The sequence below is a fragment of the Uranotaenia lowii genome, chromosome 3, assembly GCF_029784155.1.
Source record: "Uranotaenia lowii strain MFRU-FL chromosome 3, ASM2978415v1, whole genome shotgun sequence".
In the NCBI taxonomy this organism is placed as follows: domain Eukaryota; kingdom Metazoa; phylum Arthropoda; class Insecta; order Diptera; family Culicidae; genus Uranotaenia; species Uranotaenia lowii.
This window is the reverse complement of record NC_073693.1, coordinates 153,388,919-153,407,790: the sequence shown is the minus strand read 5'-3', so window position 1 is coordinate 153,407,790 and position 18,872 is coordinate 153,388,919. Positions and strand designations below refer to the sequence as shown.

General features: G+C 37.8%; 1 protein-coding gene across 2 annotated transcripts; it reads right to left on the bottom strand.

Annotated features, from left to right (window-relative positions):
• Window positions 1-370: 370 nt before the first annotated feature.
• Window positions 371-18,620, bottom strand: LOC129751406 (spermine synthase). 2 transcript variants are annotated; one of them, XM_055746893.1, is made up of 5 exons: window positions 18,121-18,620; window positions 9,825-9,936; window positions 1,849-1,971; window positions 1,351-1,787; window positions 371-1,285 (listed from the first exon to the last, which is right to left on the bottom strand). In XM_055746893.1, exons 1-5 carry the CDS (start codon window positions 18,400-18,402, stop codon window positions 1,118-1,120), a joined length of 1,122 nt encoding a protein of 373 aa, XP_055602868.1. In that variant the 5' UTR covers window positions 18,403-18,620; the 3' UTR covers window positions 371-1,117. The 2 variants fall into 2 exon arrangements, with proteins under 2 accessions (XP_055602868.1, XP_055602869.1); XM_055746894.1 differs by lacking the exon at window positions 9,825-9,936 and adding an exon at window positions 8,576-8,684 and having other exon boundaries at window positions 18,121-18,615.
• Between the last annotated feature and the right edge of the window lie 252 nt (window positions 18,621-18,872).

Here is an 18,872-nt window from a genome sequence, read left to right as displayed (position 1 = left end):
AAATAGACTTTCGAGGGATGTGTATACCAAAGAAGTTTTTCATCAAATAGGATCGTTTTAGTTTGTGATCAATGAAGTGATGAAATTCCATGTTTTTTTTGCAATTATTTCCTGTTTTTTCATTTGCACCCAATGTGTTGTTATCTTCCCAATGGAGCACATATGATCCACCTCAAAACCCAAATTTATCAAATGGATCATTAAAGTAGGCTTAAATTATGCATCTTTTGTTCTAGAACTTTAGCTGCAAATCAATATTTCTATTTTTAAAACGTGAAAAACCTCGTGGGAAGGAAAGGGTTAAGAGCAACCTACTCATCCACTTATAGGAAAGTGTGATATCATATTACAAATTCAAATCAGACCAAGATATAGATGAATTGAAGTTTTATTTCATTTGGAGAAAGTTCGAAACTACAAAACTGTGGGAAGAATTGTAACAGCGTTTTCTACTAAGGTACTGGGTACGCTCGGTAGCACTTGTCCTCTATCATTTTCCTAACCGATAAGCGACGCAGAAAATATTATGTATTATGCTTAAACATAAACACGCAACAGAATTATTATTGAATACTTTAAGTTCTTCCTGCTTATGAATGATCACTACATCCAGATGTAGCTGTGACAACTTAAAACAATAAAATTAAAGGAACTGAATAACTGCTACGCGTGGTAGTTTATGACTGTAATAAGTACATCAAAACATGTGGCCCTGCTTATATTCAACATAACGCACACTTTAGTCGTACATAGGAGATTCGTACAAAATAAACTTAACTGACTTTTAAAAGAGGTGATAAAAAATTACCTCAAAAACACTCCGTTAGCCACTTTTGTCTATACCTTGCGTCAAAACATTAAGTTATGAACAGTCGACGGAAATTTCTGCATCACTTGCTCTATAGGGCAAAGTTTGTTATTACTACTATAAGTATCTAGAGTTGTGCAAATTTTGCTGTGCGGTACTGTAATTCGGGACATTATTAATTGAGTTGCTTTTCGGTAAAATCTGAAGGAAGAAAACTGCATAAGTTATCGACGTATTGAAGCCATGGTGCATCTGGCACCAGGAACATATGAATGGTTCTCTAGGAATGACGGTATCCCAGTGTGGAAGTCAAACGTTGGCCGCCACTGCGGTCTCGTCCTGCACTTGATAAAAGACCCATTCTTCCATGAACGATGGAACAAATGCTGTGCATTTAGTGAATGCGACCTTTGGAGTGAGCTTGCCAAGCTGTTCCTCGTACATTTCAAGCGACTCTGGACAGCTGACACCGTTTCCCTAAAATACAAAATTCAACTGGGTTAGGCTGAGAACAAGTTTACAAATGTCCCACAAAAACTTACGTGAGTCATGAACTTTCCAGTAGGCTTGAGAACCTTGAACGATGATTCCAAAATTGTGCGAATGAAATCCCAAATTTCACCGGTAGGTGTATCGGAAATCGGAATATCAGTCAAGTCACCGAATACGTAATCGAATTTGCGCCCATCCTTGATGTATTTGTTCAGGTAGACCATACAATCGCCGACGACTATCTCGTAATTGTCACTTTTGCGCCTCTCCAACACATCCCCGCAGATGGAATTCATGTACTTGTTACAGGCCTGCATGACTAGCTCGTCAATTTCCAGCATTACCACAAACTTGGGTTCTTCCTTCAGTAGCTCGTACAGCAGGGCTCCATCCCCGCCTCCAAGGATACAAATCTCTTTGTCCTTGTAGTTCTCGATACCACGGCGCATCAACGTTTCCGTGTAGATAAGATCGGCTTCTGCAATATCTGCAAAATATAAACTTTTTAGTTTACTAAATTCAGTAGATTGCACTAATGCCATACATACTTTGCAGTTCGTCCAGAACGAGCATGTTACCCAAACTCTTGGAGTGGACAATCTGGATCTTTTGAAATTCAGAACGCTTGTCATACAGAACCTTGTCGATGTCGTATTCGATGACACGTTCATCTAGAAGACAAAATGATCGATGTGAATCAACTTGTTTTATTAAAACATATGATTTGCATATATGGTAAGGTACACCGGGGCAAGTGCAAACTCGGGGCAAGTGCAAACGTTCATCTTTTCTCTTTTCTAAGAAAAGTAAAAAATATTTCTTCTTTTAGAAATTGTTGTTTAGACCCAAACAAACAATCTGACATAGATAAACTAAACTCTCTTTAAATTTTTCACTAAAAACACGGCACTGCTTGATCACACACGAATTCAAGTTCGTACTAGACATGAACAGTGTGTTTTTGTTTTGCATATTTTGGCTACAAAAAAGGGCATTCAAATCCGAATTTTCGTTAAAAGGTGAGTGTTTGAGACCGATATTCAAGTGAAAGCAGAAAATTTATGATAAATTTTCATTACACCCCGAAAGTTGTGAAAATAATATTCGCTCTTGTCAACCCACACTGTGGGGCAAGTGCAAACGACACTACCGGGGTAAGTGCAAACGACACTACCGGGGTAAGTGCAAACGCACCTTTAAGCCATGCAACATCAGCCATTTCAGAAAATTCATCACAAAAATGGTTCAGCATTATATTAAAATGGCCAGAAGGGGTATCCAAAGTGTTGTATCTGAAGCGGATGTTCGAAATTCCTTAATGCATTAGTAAATGAAGGTCTTTTGCTTAAAACAACAGTCACCAAAAATGGAGTTCCAAAAAGTTATCAATATTGCAAGAAAACAGCAAACATATTAATCAAAGTTTATAAAACGTACCGGAACATGTATTCAATTCATTTTAAGACCGATACACTGACTCATCTGTGAATTAGTTTGGAAAAAGTATTGCGTTTGCACTTGCCCCCATAAACGGGGCAAGTGCAAATTTTGAAATTTTTTCACAAAAGCACCGTTACTTTTTACCAACATTTTTTAATTTTTCACTACCAACGGGAATTTGTTGAGAACTATTTTAGTGATGCAACGAACGATGATTGATAATTTTTGAACAAATACATATTTTTCTAGGACAAGTGAAAGTTGAACTATGGTAAAAACCGTTTGCACTTGCCCCGGTGTACCTTATATCAAAAGCTGTATGTATTGCCTAGACTAGAAAGTGATGAGAAAATTTGAAAGCTGAAACAATCTATTCTATACATTTTATGAACAACATTTCCTTTGACTGATTTTTTTTTTTTGAAAAAATGTACATTGAACATTCGGAAACATTCAGCAAGGTGATTCTCAATTTAACTGTTCTGGTGATGATGTTTACAAAAAATGAATTTTCGATTTACTTTAAAAAATCGTTGGTTTAGTGATTGTAGCATCTTGAACCTCCTGGATCCGTGGTTAAACTAATAATAATTTTTAGTTTACATAAAATAAACAATTTGGAAATACATGACTACTTAGATACTACATTCCCTCCCTTTTTCTATCCTTCAATTTTAAATTATTTCAGTGTACTTCACCTGACCTATCATTTTGATGAGTCGAGACTTGGTACTTTGTGAGGTTCCACTGCAAAGTTGTAGCCGTTTCTTTTTATGGGATTGGATGCATCCAGCTCAAATATTTTCCGAAGCTACCAAAATCGTAATTTGCTGGAGTCTCCAGCTCTTTTGCAAAGCAATCATAATCCGAACCCACCGCTGACCACCTCCAGTATAAACCAATTTATGTCTTCTTAAGGATTCGAGGCCTGACCTCTGTTTTAACAACTTAAGTTTCGTCGAGTCCGGACAAGTTGGCCGATTGCCTACACCGGATCTGGGACATAGAACAGCTACCGGAGGAGTGGAAGGAGGGGGTAATATGCCCCATCTACAAGAAGGGCGACGAATTGGACTGTGAGAACTACCGAGCGATCACTGTCCTCAATGCAGCCTACAAAGTGTTGTCCCGAATCCTACTCCGCCGCCTAACGCCACAAGCAAACAGATTCGTGGGAAGTCATCAGGCCGGCTTCACGAGGGACGGTCTACGACGGACCAGATATTCACATTACGGCAAATCCTCCAAAAATGCCGTGAACACCAAGTCCCTACGCACCATATATTCATCGACTTCAAAGCCGCATACGACACGATCGACCGTAACGAGCTATGGAAAATCATGGACGAGAACGGCTTTTCCGGGAAGCTGATCAGACTGATCAAGGCGATGATGGATGGAACGCAGTTCTGTGTGCGAATCTCGGGTGAATTGTCGAGTTCATTCGAATCGCGCAGGGGGCTTCGACAAGGTGATGGTCTATCCTGCATGATGTTCAACGTGGCGCTAGAAGGTGTTATTCGACGAGCGGTGGGCGAAATGCGGGGCACGATTTTCAACAGATCCAGTCAACTTATCTGCTTTGTCGATGACATTGATATAGTCGGCAGATCATCTGCGGCGGTGGAAGAGATCTACCGCAAACTAAAACGCGAACCAGGAAGGATTGGGTTGATGATTAATACGTCCAAGACGAAGTACATGCTTGCCTGCGGATCCGAGACCGACCGAACCCGCTTATCCAGCAATAACAAGGTCACAGTCGTCGGCGACGAGCTGGAGATAGTCGAAGACTTTGTCTATCTTGGCTCACTGGTGACCGCAGACAATGACACCAGTCGTGAGATCCGGCGGCGAGTTATCAGCGGAAGTCGTGCCTACTATGGGGTCCACAAGCAACTGCGGTCGAGAAGACTTAGCCCTCGCACGAAGTGTAACCTGTATATGACGCTCATTAGACCGGTTGTTCTCTAAGGGCACGAGACATGGAAATTACTCGAGGAGGACCTGCGTACACTCGGAGTATTCGAGAGACGAGTGTTAAGAACCATCATGAGCTCGCGTAGGAACAAGACGAGTGGGGGCGCAACGAGCGAGGTGGTTAAACCAAGTGGAGCGTGATCTGGCGAACGTAAGGTGTCCGAGAAATTGGAGAACAGTTGCCATGGACCGAGTGAATTTTAGGAATAATGTTCGTCAATTTATGTCGTGAGACGAAATACTATGTAAATAAATAACAACATTCTCGACCTACTCGATAGATGGTATTCTTGTGAAAGTCCCTAAAAAGAGAGACTTAACAGAGTGTGGTAGCTGGCCTGGCATTTCGTTGATCTGTACAACTCTCAAAGTATTCTGTAAAGTGATGCTCAATAGAATCCAAGAGAAAATTGGCGCAACGCTCCTACGTAAACAAGCAGGATTCTGATCCGGACGATTATGTGTGGACCACATCACAACGTTACGAATAATACTTGAACAAATAATCGAATTCCAGAATGCTGTTCTGCTAGTGTTCGTTGACTTCGAAAAAGCAATCGACTGACTGAATCATGAAAACATCTGGACTTAAGCGTAGAGGAGTCCCCGAAAAACCAGTCCATCTCATCGAAGCACAATACGAAGAATTTTCGTGCAAGGTCCTACCCGACGGTGTCTTGTCCGATCCAATCCCGTTAACTGCTGGAGTGAGACAGGGATGTATCTTATCACCGCTACTTTTTCTCATCGTAATGGAAGAGATCCTGACTGGATCGACTGTACCGTGGAATCCTTCAACAATGGAACAACTAAACGACCTTGACATGGCTGACGATATTGTTTTGCTCGCCCAAACACAACCGGATATGCAAAGCAAACTCGAAGACCTCAACGAAAGCTCCAAGGCAGCAGGTCTCAAAGTCAATGTCTTAAGACCAAGTCGATGGAGATCAACACAGAAAATTCCTCCGTTTCATGGTAGCTTGGCAACAAGTTGAGAAATTGTAGTGCATCCAGTATCTTGTAACAATTAGTTGATTATGAATGTATTAAAGAGAATAAAAACATTGATCATAAGTTTGGAACCAAAACACACCACACGAATCCCCTCAGTGTGGACACCCTTATTCCGAATCGAGAAGCCCCTCGTTTGACGAAAACGGCAAAAACAAATACGAGATATGAGAGTAAAATTTGATTCAGTGTGAAGAAAAAACGGAAAATCCAGTGACGTGAGCAGCTTGGATTCGACCGGCAAAAAACGCGGCAGCCTCCGACGCAGGAAATCCCGTAAGGCAACCAGCAGACAGAAGTGTCTCAGGGCGCGGTATTGTGCCATCATCTTTGCGACTATTTCATACAGTTTACCGCTTCCGTTTTGCCGGACAGATCGCCTCTAAGCTGCTGGTAAGTTGCCTTTGAGTTGCGCACTTACAACGTGCACTAACGTGTTCCGTTAATTGCCCAGGTTGCTCCATCCGAATCCGGTCAGGAATTGAAAAGGCCCGCTTCCGTAAATCGCACGCAAGAAAAAACACGCTCCTGGAAGATTGGCGCGTCAAGCAAAGCCAGCAATAGCGGAATTCGGTGAGTTAACCTCAAAATATTACCACCACATTCGCTAACACACGATATGTATCCGAACCTAGATTTCCAAACGGGACACCGGAAAACACCTGGGAAGAGCGAGGATACCGAGCACACAAGAGCCCCGATATCGGGTAATGCAACGTGAAAAGGAACCGATGAAGAATGCGTTATTGACGGACCTTTTTCCAAAGGGTTCTTTTTTGGTTACGCCTTTGGCTTTATTCCGCAGGTGGTATCGATCTGTCCACGGCGTGCTGTTTCCACATTTTCGTCCGCGTCCGAACCAGGCGGAATTTCAAAGACCCGGGTAAACAGTGCCAGGTGAAACCCGTTGTGTGGTCCTTTGTGGGTCGTACCTGGAGTGTCAGCCGAGCAGTTGGAAAGGTGCGTGAGGTGCTTGGGCAGAGCCTTACTGTCGTCGTCTGGCCGCTCGAACACTCACCCAAAGCTTAGAGCGTCGCGGGAGAAAACCTTTCCACCAAATAGGCATTTGGTAAACAGTGCGAGGCGGACCTTACTTGTTGTCCCCTGGTCGCCCGAGCATTTCCCCGAAGGTAGCAACGGTGCGTGCGTTCATCGAAAGAGTTCTACGAATTGCAGTGCTGCGTTAAGGCGAGTTCGTCTGGCGTTATTGAGTTGCTAGTGTGGTACATTCGAAGTCGGCACTTGTGATGCAGGGCACGCGGGGCGTGCATTTGCAGTCGTCGTAATCACACACACGTCGCACCCGAGAAACATCGTCGAGGGAAGCGCTGCCTAGACTGACAGCAGGGCAAACACTCGCAGTTGTCGCGAGTCAATAAGGAGAGCTGAGGATTTCGCATGAACGGGGTGTCTACGACATTCATCAAGTTTGCCTAAATGACCAACATAATTCCTACGGTCGTCGGGCAGCATCAGGATCCGTTCGTGACACAAAACGTCGCTAGTGTTTTGTGACATGCAGCACACAGCTAGTGACATGCAGCACACAGCGAGGCAGCATTCCGAGCGCAGACGCTCTTCGAACCCGTGTCAGCTAATGACAACTAGGATCAAGTGAGTTTACCAAATCTCTTTAGCCCGATTTCGATTTGCGAGTCTCTGAATTATCTGGCGTTGCGAACGAAAATTCGACTCTTCAACTCAAACGACCCTGCGTGGTTAAACTCCTCTTTAAATAAACAAACATTTCATTTCAACTCAAACCATATTGTTGTACGGGTGCGAAACTTGGTGCACATATGCGGTAACGACGCGAAAACTGCGAGTGTTTGTGAATCACTGCTTGCGGAATATCATCCGCGGAATATCATCACCGATGTCATCAAAAGGCGCTAGAAATCGAGATTCGGGAACGAAAGTGGAGATGGATTGGGAACACGTTGCGAAAAGATGAGAAAGAGATTTGCAGAGAGGCTCTTGAATGGAATCCAGAGGGACATCGAAGTAGAGGCAGGCTCAGAAACTCGTGGCGGCGAAGCCTAGCCGCCGAAATCCGAATGCTGGCTCCGGATCGTCAACAGTGGAGATCTTTTACCACGGCCCTATGCACCGGAGGATCGGCGCGGTGACATTTAGTAAGTAAGTAAATATGTACATTTTTGGAATCTAAGAAAAGTACGGACTCATTTGTGATTTTGTTGAAAAGCCTTCAATCAATATCTGACAGGAAATTAATTCATTTTCTTTACATTAGTTGTTTCGTATTTCACAGATATTTTGATAATATGCAACACATTCTACCAATTTCGGTTAAAAAATATTGCTTCTTTTAACAAGCAGATTTTGAAAGTGTAGCAGAATTTTAAATATAAGTTTTACAGTTTTTTTTTTCTTTTTGCCAGGAATTTACCACATCGTGTCATTCTTCCCTACTCATGTTTTACAGTTCGAGGCTTTATTATTTTATAAGTTAATTTGACCAATTTTTTTTTACACAATTTCCAAATCCAACAAGTGTTTTTTGAAACCGGTTAATGACAGGTTGTTTAAAAAAATACAATCTATTCATTTTTAATTTCGATTTCCAAGTAACTACATTGATTTTACTTTTCATTTATTTGATTTTTCATTAACAAAATTATCAAGTATTACAACGGAGAGGAAGTACCTTACAGGTATTTTTTTTTTCGACGTATTAAAGCCCTTTATGGGTTCTAAAGCATTTTTACAGGCTTTTTATACATTCCTATCGAGATAAAATTACATAAAAACTTTATAAACATAGAACATGGTCCTGTTTTAGTCAAGCTGATTAACTTAAGAAATAAACAAATTGCTTACCTGCAGTAGGGAAGTATCTGGTGACAGGGCCACGCTGCAAAGTCGGCAGCGATTGGCCATGGTTCAGCTTCAGGTTCTGTACCAAGCTGTTTTCGAGTTCCCGTGTTTGCTGTTGGGTTTTTTTTTTGTTTTTTTTTTTCAACCGGGTACATGATCGATTTGATGATTGAATTGAAGTTAAATAGGACAAATCGAGATAAAAAAAAAAGTAAACACAGGAAAAACATCGTTTCGGCGATGATTGAGATGCGATGGGGTACGTTGTATTTTTTTTTGTACACGATTTATCGATGGGAAACGGAAAAGAATGTTACAAAAAAGAGAGAATAAATATCAATATGGAAACACAAATTTTCCTGGGGTCAATTAAAAGGCATGATTCCGATAATCCTTCGAACGAAGGCTAGCATAGGGATTGATGTTTCTCTATTCATAAGGATAGCGATTGGTACTCGTGAGGTTCCAAAAACGATCCAACGTAAAAAGAGGCAGGCGCGGATCTAGGGCAGTTCGATTTTTTTTGTGGTTGTTAATTTGTAGACATATTATTCGATAAACCCTACTTAAGCTAATGTATCTACAATTTTTCAGTTGTAAGGGAAAGCTCAATCTGTTAGTGCCAATTCGGTTCCGGGTTAGAAGTAAATTGGGTTTTTGTAAAACATAAAGCTAGATCCACTCCTTGAAATCACTGAAACATGTTCGAAAAAAGAAAGAATTCAAATAAAAAAAGGGTATGGGGAAATGAGCACATTACCTGTTAGATTCTTGCAGCGTGACTTTTGCGATAGACTACGATTGAGTTCAATAGAAAAAATAAATATCGAAAGGCTACTACCTTTTCTACAAGATTCTCGCTATGCGGAGTGGTTCAAGCGAAGATATCACTGTTGATCGGTGATTTTTGAGGAAATACAATAACGTAAAATTTAAAGAAAAATCCCAGAGACCGAATTATGACCCTTTTTTTATTAACTTTTGTTTCCAAATAGCATTGTTAACGTTAGTTGAAAGTTGGCAGCGACGGATTAGAATCAAAAACTATTTAAGTGTGAAAGTAGAATAATAGGAAATATAAATAGGGTGAATACGCATACTTTGAATCCTGTTTCGAGAAGTTTTTTTTACTTTAAAGCAACGCAGAAACAGAAAACCAAGTACGAAGTAATAGTAGAAGCCCCAAAAAAAGAACGAACGAAAATGATAAACTCAACAAAAAAAAATTGCTAGCGTAAAAACATTATCTAACCTGAGCTCGTTAAGTACACGTCAACATTACTGCCTCTTTTTATCGGTGGAAGGTGCTTGGAGCGTTTGGCCTCCAATTTGAGGCGCAAGTTGTTCTCTAGCGTTTTCATTTGCTAGAATATAGGTAGAGGAACAATGTATAAAAGACGAGAACAATCAACAGCATGGCATATTCATCCTCGGTGACGCAATGGTTTACAGAACACGTTTAAGGTGGCAAGCTTTCCGATTGATTCTTCTAGTGCAATCGATACTTGGGGGACGAATAATTTTATATTCTCATAATTCTGCGATAAATATTTAGTTTAAAAAATCTCAAGTACCGTCAACTGGGGCATAATGCAACACTTTTCAACTTTAATGGCTTCTAAACACTTAATGTCGACAAATAATCATTACCGCTTGTACATCAAAAGTTTTAAGGTTGATCGGACATCAAATTGATTTAATCAAAAATTTACAAAAACATGCGATTTTCACCCTACTAAGAAATGGGTTAAGTTGTAACAAACTTCTGTGAAGTCACAACGTATAAAGCAGCGAAGCTAAACTTGGATGTAATTTTTCTCGAGTAATTTTTTTTTCTACCAGAAAATCCGGCATAGCAGTCAAAATTTTCATCGGACTCCAACATATTCATACGTCTTCGGTTTTATTTATTCTTGACAATTCCAAAGATCAAAAAACACTTAGATACAACAAACTGCCGTTCCAAGCAAGACTGTCCCATGTGACTTTTGGGCCATTTTCACTTTTTTGTTGGAAACACTCTTTTTAGTGTAAACTTTCGAATAAAAACACAAACAAGTATACTTTGTTCTGAACTCATACGAAATTTTAATTTAGGTGGTTGTCTCTATAATGATGTTTCTACGCAAGAATGTCACACTAGAGAAAATTGCATGAAAAATGCAAACTTTAACAAAAAAAAATCTCTTAGGATGAGTTTAAACTGTTGAATATAATGTTATTCACTGAAAAGAACACTAAAATAGAGGGCGGAGGAGGAGCGAGAAGCCTTGAGTGTTTTATTCAGAGAAATATTCACTCAACACTTTTCGGTAGGCACTACTCACAGCATGGGTGGCCAAACTACGGCCCGCGGGCTACATGTGGTCCGCGACCAATTTTTTATGGCCCGCGAAGCTCTTTTTGTAAAAGCCAAGTTCTATGAATTGAATGTTTTTTGTAGGTCTGCGTACATCATTTGTATTAATATATCTGAATTTAGACTAACTTAATTCAAAACAAAGATCTGGAAATCTCTTTGAACTGATATAAGCCAAAGGGGTAAAAGTGTATAAAAACTTATTTCTAGAAAACATGGTTTTAAATTGTTGTGTTTGGCCATTTTCCATACATTTTTCGAACATTAATATTTTTTTTCGAACTTAGTATGCGAATATAATTTTAAAAATCTGAAAAATTCACTCAAAAATATTTTAAAACATTTAGAATCGTTTAGCATTATTTACTCAAAATCTATCATTTTTTCATTTATACCCCTTTGGCTCTGAGGGCCTCATATAATTTTACAGAAAAAGTTACCGTCACTAAATAAAAAAATGACATATGCAATTTTAAATTTATCAAAATTGTACGGTATTTCAAACATTACCTGTAAATTTCATCACACATTTTTTTTATGTTCTCTTATTGGGTTTTGGTGATTACATATCATTTGGTATGAAAAGCATTCAAGCGGACTTTAGTTTTATTATAGAGGAGTTTGGATAGCCTCAGAACGTTAGTAGAATCATTTTAAAATCGCCAAATCATATGAACATCATAATTAAAATTATACTTTAAAAACAACATCAACCATTCGTATCTTAAATTCTACTTAAACAACTTCGTTCCTCCATCCAAATTTAATAACTTTAGCAAATTATGTAAAATACCGAATGTTTGCTAAGTATTTTTTTCCAATTGATTATTGTTTGCTAAGCCTTCACAGGAAAGGGTATATTTATAAAAATAATACCAAATCCATATATATTTTAATTGGCGTCTTGCTCTGCTTAAAGAAGGCTTTCTCAATACACAAGTCAAATCAAGATACTTGAAAATTTGAAAAATGTTGGTTTAAGTTGAGGTTGATGTCTGTACTTTGAAAAATCTATATTATATATGATATCACTAGGGTTTGTTGAAAAAAATATTCTTTTAAATGTTAAAAGCTTGTGGACGTTACTTTTTTTTAACAATTGCATTCTGCGGTTTTTTTATTCGTGTATCAAATTTTTCTAAAAAGGACGATGAACTTGAAAACTTGGCGAAATTGACGTTTTTTTTTAAATTTTAAAACCATAAAATTGACATTATGTCCATTGTAGTCACGCCTTTGACATTTCTGGGATGAATAAACCGAGAAGATTTAAAATGCCTTGGAAAATTGACGTACACACGCAAGTTGGGAGAGATAGTTCATTTCATGCGGCGTAATATTTCTACTATTTTTTAAATTGAGCAAAATTTGTAAAAATTTGCAAGTAACAGAAATGACTTATTAGGACGAATCTATACTTAGGAATCCAAAATTTTTCAGTGTGTATCCGGGCCGGACAAATCCAGGATATTTTATCTAAAAACCTGGCCAAATCCGGGCATTTGATTTTAAAACTAAAGACCCAGAAATTACTCAACAAAACGAAAAAAAAAATCAAAAAAAAAATTTTCATCAAAGCTTATCAGCAGATTTTGAATCCTATTTCAGGCTTCCAAAAAAATCTCGCTTTGGACGCATAATTTTTTTTAAACAAAAAGATTTTTTTTTCGTTCGATTGGGCAAAAAAGATGAAAAACCGGGTAAAATCCGGCTTTTTTTAAATAAAATCTGATCAACCGGGCAGGACCGGACTTTTCTCAAAATTTGTATTAAAACCGGGCAATCTGGCAAGTTCAATCAATACTCGATGTAACCTAGGCAATTGTTTTATAAGGTTTTCAGAAATATGATATACTTCTCTTTGAATACTCCAGAACAATTTGTTTTTTTTTGGCCCGCCAGATAATCTCATTTTTGAAATTTGGCCCGCCTGTTGAAAATGTTGGCCATCCATGACTTACAGGATCCATACTCAACTATACATTTTTATAAACAAAGAAGAACGTTTTTCTTAAATTACGGCTTAACTTGAGTTTTTGAGAAAAAAAAGAAACTATACTAGATTAAAAATGATAGATAAATTGTAGCCGTGTGACAGTTTTTCTTAGAACTAGCATCGGTATGCGTTCTGATTCTACGCAAAAGTGTCACACGAAGCATTTTTGGCTCTAATTTGCTGTTTTTTTTTGTAGGAAATGTATTTTTTTTTGCAGACAACATTGTAAAATGATAAATCTGAACTGCTCACTATCAAAAAACTGTCGGTGAGTTTTTAGTTGAGAGAAAAATTGAAAATATAGCTGAAATTTCAATCGCGTTTTTCTTGTTTGCACATTTTCCACATGGGACACATGGGACTTGCTTGGAACGTTATTGATTGATGAGTTATTGATGAAAAACTGGTTTTTCATGTTTCTCCCGAACAAAATGTCTCAAAATTCCATACAAACTTCAGGCTTGTTGAACGACCCCTTCTTGTGATCAGATCTAGTTCAAATTTGGCATGAGATCTTGTACTAGACCTACGATTAATTTGGGTCACTCTACTGTGTATCTGTCTCATTTATATTTACAAACAAAAACGAAATTAATAAAACCTGAAAATTAGCTATTGTTTAGAATTCTCTGGCTCTTCTTTCTCCAGGATTTTACACTTCAAGCAGCTTGTGTAGCAACAAATTACTGGTTCAACAACTGCTGGTTACTGGTTCAACAAGAACCCTTTTTTTTTCGATGAAAAATTCATATATTTTTAGGCAAGTTTTCTTTTTCAACATTTTAAATCAGTTTCGATTACATTTTGGGCTACATATTTATATATTTTTTATTATTTTGAGAATTAAAAACTATATGATTTTATATTATAGCCTTCTCAGTTTGTTATCATCGCGTTCGTTACAACCGGGGTTTGGTTTGCGAAACGTTGCGGTCGATAGTCTATGATGCCGTGTTTTTGATTTTTTTTTTTTGGCCAAAGTTTTTAATTTTATGAAAAGATTAATCACCGTGTTTAATGTTTGTTACTTAATTTATCGGCCTTATCGGTGAAAAGTGATGTCCTTTTTAGTGAGAACATATTGAGGTTATGAAATTTTTATAGACGGATAGAAAGTTAGAAGACATGAAATATTAACGATGCAGTTGGCGGACAGTCATTGAAAAACTTATCCGGTACAACTGTGATCGATGTGTATTCCTGGGCTCGAACTCACGGACTTCGGCTCAGCCAGGTATTTTATACGGTTCAATAAGCATCTTACTTAAGTTGTCCATTATACCTCTATTTCTCCTACGCTTAAGGCGGTACAATGATTTTTGGGCATATTAGATTTAAAAATTCGAATAGTTTCGATCCATTAAAAATATAACTAAAAATAATAACTCCCACACAAAAGTTTTGAGGAACTGTAAAAATTTTGTACACTATTTAAACCAAATCCGCTCTAAAATGTCAATTTGACACGGAACTTTGAACGCTTGTTGTCCTTTTCAGAAATATTAAAAAAATCTTCTACCCCTAATGAATTCATGGCATCTTTTATTTTGCATCATTACTTTTTGTGGACGCTCCCTGAAAGCCTGGAGTGAAAAACTCATCAATGACTTCTAGAGTGTCAGATATTAGGGGAGATGTGTTGCACATTCGGATACATATTTTTAATTTCTTCTAAGATCATGACCACAAAAAATGTAAAAAAGTGACGTAAATCCCTGTTTGATTCCAATCAATTAACCGTCAAAGTGAGTGAAGCACACTCACAGTAGAAAAATTTTGAAAATTGGATAAAAAAATTTTACCGGGAATCGAACCTAGTACGCCTGGGTTACCAGACTCGCGCCAGCCTATCCACTAGACCACACCAGCGCTTCAACCCACAAAATTTCTCTAAAGTGAATAAAATAACTTTGTCGATTGATTGTTTGATTTTAAGTTTTACACCACTTTTTGACATCTATTGTAGTCCTGAAGCCTACTTTAGCGTATTATCGTACTGAATGCCCTTTTTTGAGCATTTAGTAGCTGATCTTCAACTTTTTTTTTCTTTTTCTTACATGGCCAAAACGTGTATGCATCCTGGAAAATGAGAAATATGCGTTCCTAATTTTTTTTCAACATAGTATCTGATACATAGAACATGAAATGCAGAAACTACTACGGCCAGGTCAACCATGAGATGAAAACGCAAAAGATACAGGAACAAAAGAGGAATGAAACGCTGATTTCCCTGCCAAATGCTTCATATGATTATGTAGGAATTTTTTATAAAGTGGGAAGATTTCATTGATCGTGGAATATTTGTAGCAGGCTAAAATAGTTTAAGGCGTTTGTATGTATTTCGTTTGTTTTGTTCGTTTCAAATAATAAAGTAAAGACGCGAAAGACCTACTTTATTAGGTTAAATGCGTCTATGAACTTAAAAAAATTGATTATGGTTTGGCTCTCATTCATAAGCATTTAGCTTTTAAAAATTTAAAAATTTAATTTTTCACTTTTTCACAAAAAAATGAATAAACGTTTTGGTTCTTTAACGTTTTAACAATATCACGAATCCCACTCATTTTAATTCTTTTTAAAAAATTGATAATAGATCCTTTTAGAGTTCAATTGTAATTAATTTGATATAAGGGGTTTTTTTTAATATCTAAAAATTTGCGCCGGGGTCTTAAGATCTTCCCCAAAATAGAAAATTTAGTTTACTTTTACTGCTTAAAAACACATTCATTTTTCTAGATTTCTAACATGTTTTTTTTCGAGTTAGATTTTTTTGTAAATCAAATAAAACCATATTTCAAAGGTTCATAACTCTGTTATTTTTAATTGAAAATCATGAAATAGCATATCAAAACGCGTTAAAATTTTATCAGCTTTCCAAATAAAATATTTAAAAAATTGGGATAATAATCTTTAACATGAAAAATTGTAAATAAGCTTTAAATGGTGTCTAAAAGTTCCTTCTGCACCACCGAATATTATGCAAAAAATTCCATTGTATAGCTCAATTTATGATGCAACTTTCATTTAAAGACACCAAAGTGGGCCAAATTCTCCTTTGAGAGTTATGAAAGAAAGAAAAGTAATTAAAAAAGCATGTTAAAAACACCATATTTTCGTGCTTTGTAGAGTGGTTTTAGCAAAACTGACTGCAAGTTTCATCCCATTATATAATAGCGTGTTCATTTATGCCCAGTTTTGCATCAGGTCACTACCAATTTAACCGAATCTAACTTGAAGAATAAAAATGTTAGAAATCTGGTCATATACATGTGTTTTAAGTCGTAAAAATGAAACAAATTTTCAATTTAGGGGAAGATCTGAACCCGAATTTAAAAACCAGTACAATGATACCTCGATATTGCACCAGCGATAAAAAAGGAACGGACTCACCAGTTTTCTGAATAATATTTGAGTCTCAAGGCAAGATTTCTGGATTAGCACTGGACTAGCTGCTCTCAGGATTCTCCGGGAAATAGATGGCCATCTTTTCTTGATGTCACTACTTGTGATCTGCGGGGCCCGGTCTTGTAGCATTTTTAAAGAAATATTTAGATTTGGAAAAAGCTTTCTTTTTCAGCATTTAAAAAAACTCCTGACTTGACACTTTCGAGCACAGCCTACCAAGTCTCTGATTTTCAACTTTTTTTTCTGATGCATGTTTTTTCATTTATTTGTTCGACTTTGAATAACGTAAAATCTCATTTCGGTCACGTTGAAAGGTTTCTTAAACTGTAAATTTTGAACAAACCGGTTGAAAAACAAGATAGACACATCAGTTTTCGATCAAAGTGCCAAATTTTTACTTTTAGAACTTTAAATGCAAAACAAGTGGAACGAATGTGCGCTATAATTGAAAGTTGGTGGCTAACTTTTTGGCCCAACTATCAAGCCAAATGGCTCTTAAATGTTTTCAAATATTAAGTGCATGGCAACTCCATTCCAATGAAAAACGGATTAGAAGGAATTGATTTGTTTCATGAAATTGTTGCTTAATTTGAACCTTGTTGTTCCGTTCAAAATTGTTAATCCATTTTTTTTATTACAGGTCCATTGATTCTTTGCGAGGATATGCGATATGCGGATTGAAACTAATACCAGGTATGTTAAAATGTTTTATGAAAGATAGATTTTTTATGTTCTCTTATTGCTTCTTTTCGAATGTTGTTATGAATTTAAAACGATTTTTTGGAAACAAATGTTTTTTATTCAAGGATTTCCGTATGAAACGAATCTTTTGAAAATTTATTTCATAAGACTAACGAAATAATAATTAATTCTAGATTCAAAATTTCGTCTTCTTTTGGATTTTTCTTAGAATTAAATAATCAATCCATTCACTTCTCAGGGTTTAAAAAAGCTAAACTTATTTTTTTTTAATCTGAACACGTTATCTATTCGGAGAACTCATACATTTATTCCAAACAAGGAAAAAAGTTTTTATATTGACGTGATATCTTGTTTAGATAATGATTCCATTGTGTGCATTCGAGATCGATAAGGGTAGTTGTACCGATGCAACTTTTACTTAGAAGCACGTGGTGTTTACCTTAAAAAACATTCCACATTACATAACTTATTCAATTGAGTTTAGAATCCTACGGGTTGATGTATGTAACGGATTTTAAGAAATTAGACACCACATTTGATAGGAGAAAAAAATGCTGCTTGAATAGTTGCTTAGACAGCACATCGGCGTTTGATAAACTTTTCGGACGTCAACGAAAACTGTGCTGGGGTCAATATTTGAAAAAAATAATTATGAAACCCAGCACCAACTAAAGTGCTGACAGTGAAATTCGCATCCTTCTGTCTGGATATGTGTATAGTTCACTCAGCACAAAAAGAGCGCAATGAAATAGTGTAGAATGTCAAGAACGCCATGTGGGCGGCGCGCCTGGGGTGTGGGGCGAAGTGTGAGGTTGCAGAAAATCCCTCCTCTGCTTTTCGAGTATCGATTTTTCACCAAAGAATCAGATAGGCGAGCCAATTCGCGAAACTTCTAATGCCTTTATTGGACCGAGGATGGCCCTTGGCGACAAACGACTATCCGAAAACAGATGAATATGCCAAGCTATATTAAATTTGCCACACACGGGGCGCTATTTTGGGCCACCATGCCCGGAATCATGCGGACCACAAGTCGTTAAATAGTAGCACAAATAGAAATCAGAATTTAACACCGCATTCTCATACTTCGAAGGATAGTTTGGCTTCATCCCGCTCGGCCCGGTAGTACTCGATGTTGATCGTAATCAGGCCTTGGTTGAAGAACCGAATCGTCGTAATGACCGCACCGGGAGCATTCAGGATGCATAGATATCCGTCTTCGGTTAGCATATCGTAGGATATTTTTAGCCCCGGTAGATACTTTTCCAGGTGTTCTTTACACAGCTTCACGATGTCCTTTCGCGACACTTCATCACCGATACGGGACGGCTCTAGCGAGAAATCCAGCAGTACCGAATTGGCCGACATTTCGTAATTCACTCCGGACACTTTATCCTACTTAAACTCAATCGAATAGTTCGATTGTTCGTGACTTTTTTCACTGCCGACGTTTTCCTGGGGACCTTCACACCTAGCAACTCATACACTCTCTGCAGACATGTGCATGGCCAGAACAGCGACAGACCGCGACCGGGGGAAAAACGTATAAAGGAAGAAGCGTTTGCTTTCAGCTGATATGGAATTTAGCGTTCACGAACACACGCGCCATGTGGACGGAATAAAATGTTAGACGAATGAACCAAGAACGAATGAAAGGGAAATGTGGCGAGCCGACAAAAATATGCATCTAGAAAACCGGTAAACTCACGCGCACTTTTGCCTCGAGGGGTGCTCAAGACCAGAGTGTCCTATGGCGCGGATTTTTTAAATTATACAGCTATGATGAGTACTAAAATTTCAATGGATATTCATTTTTATTTGATGGATAGTCTGACGTA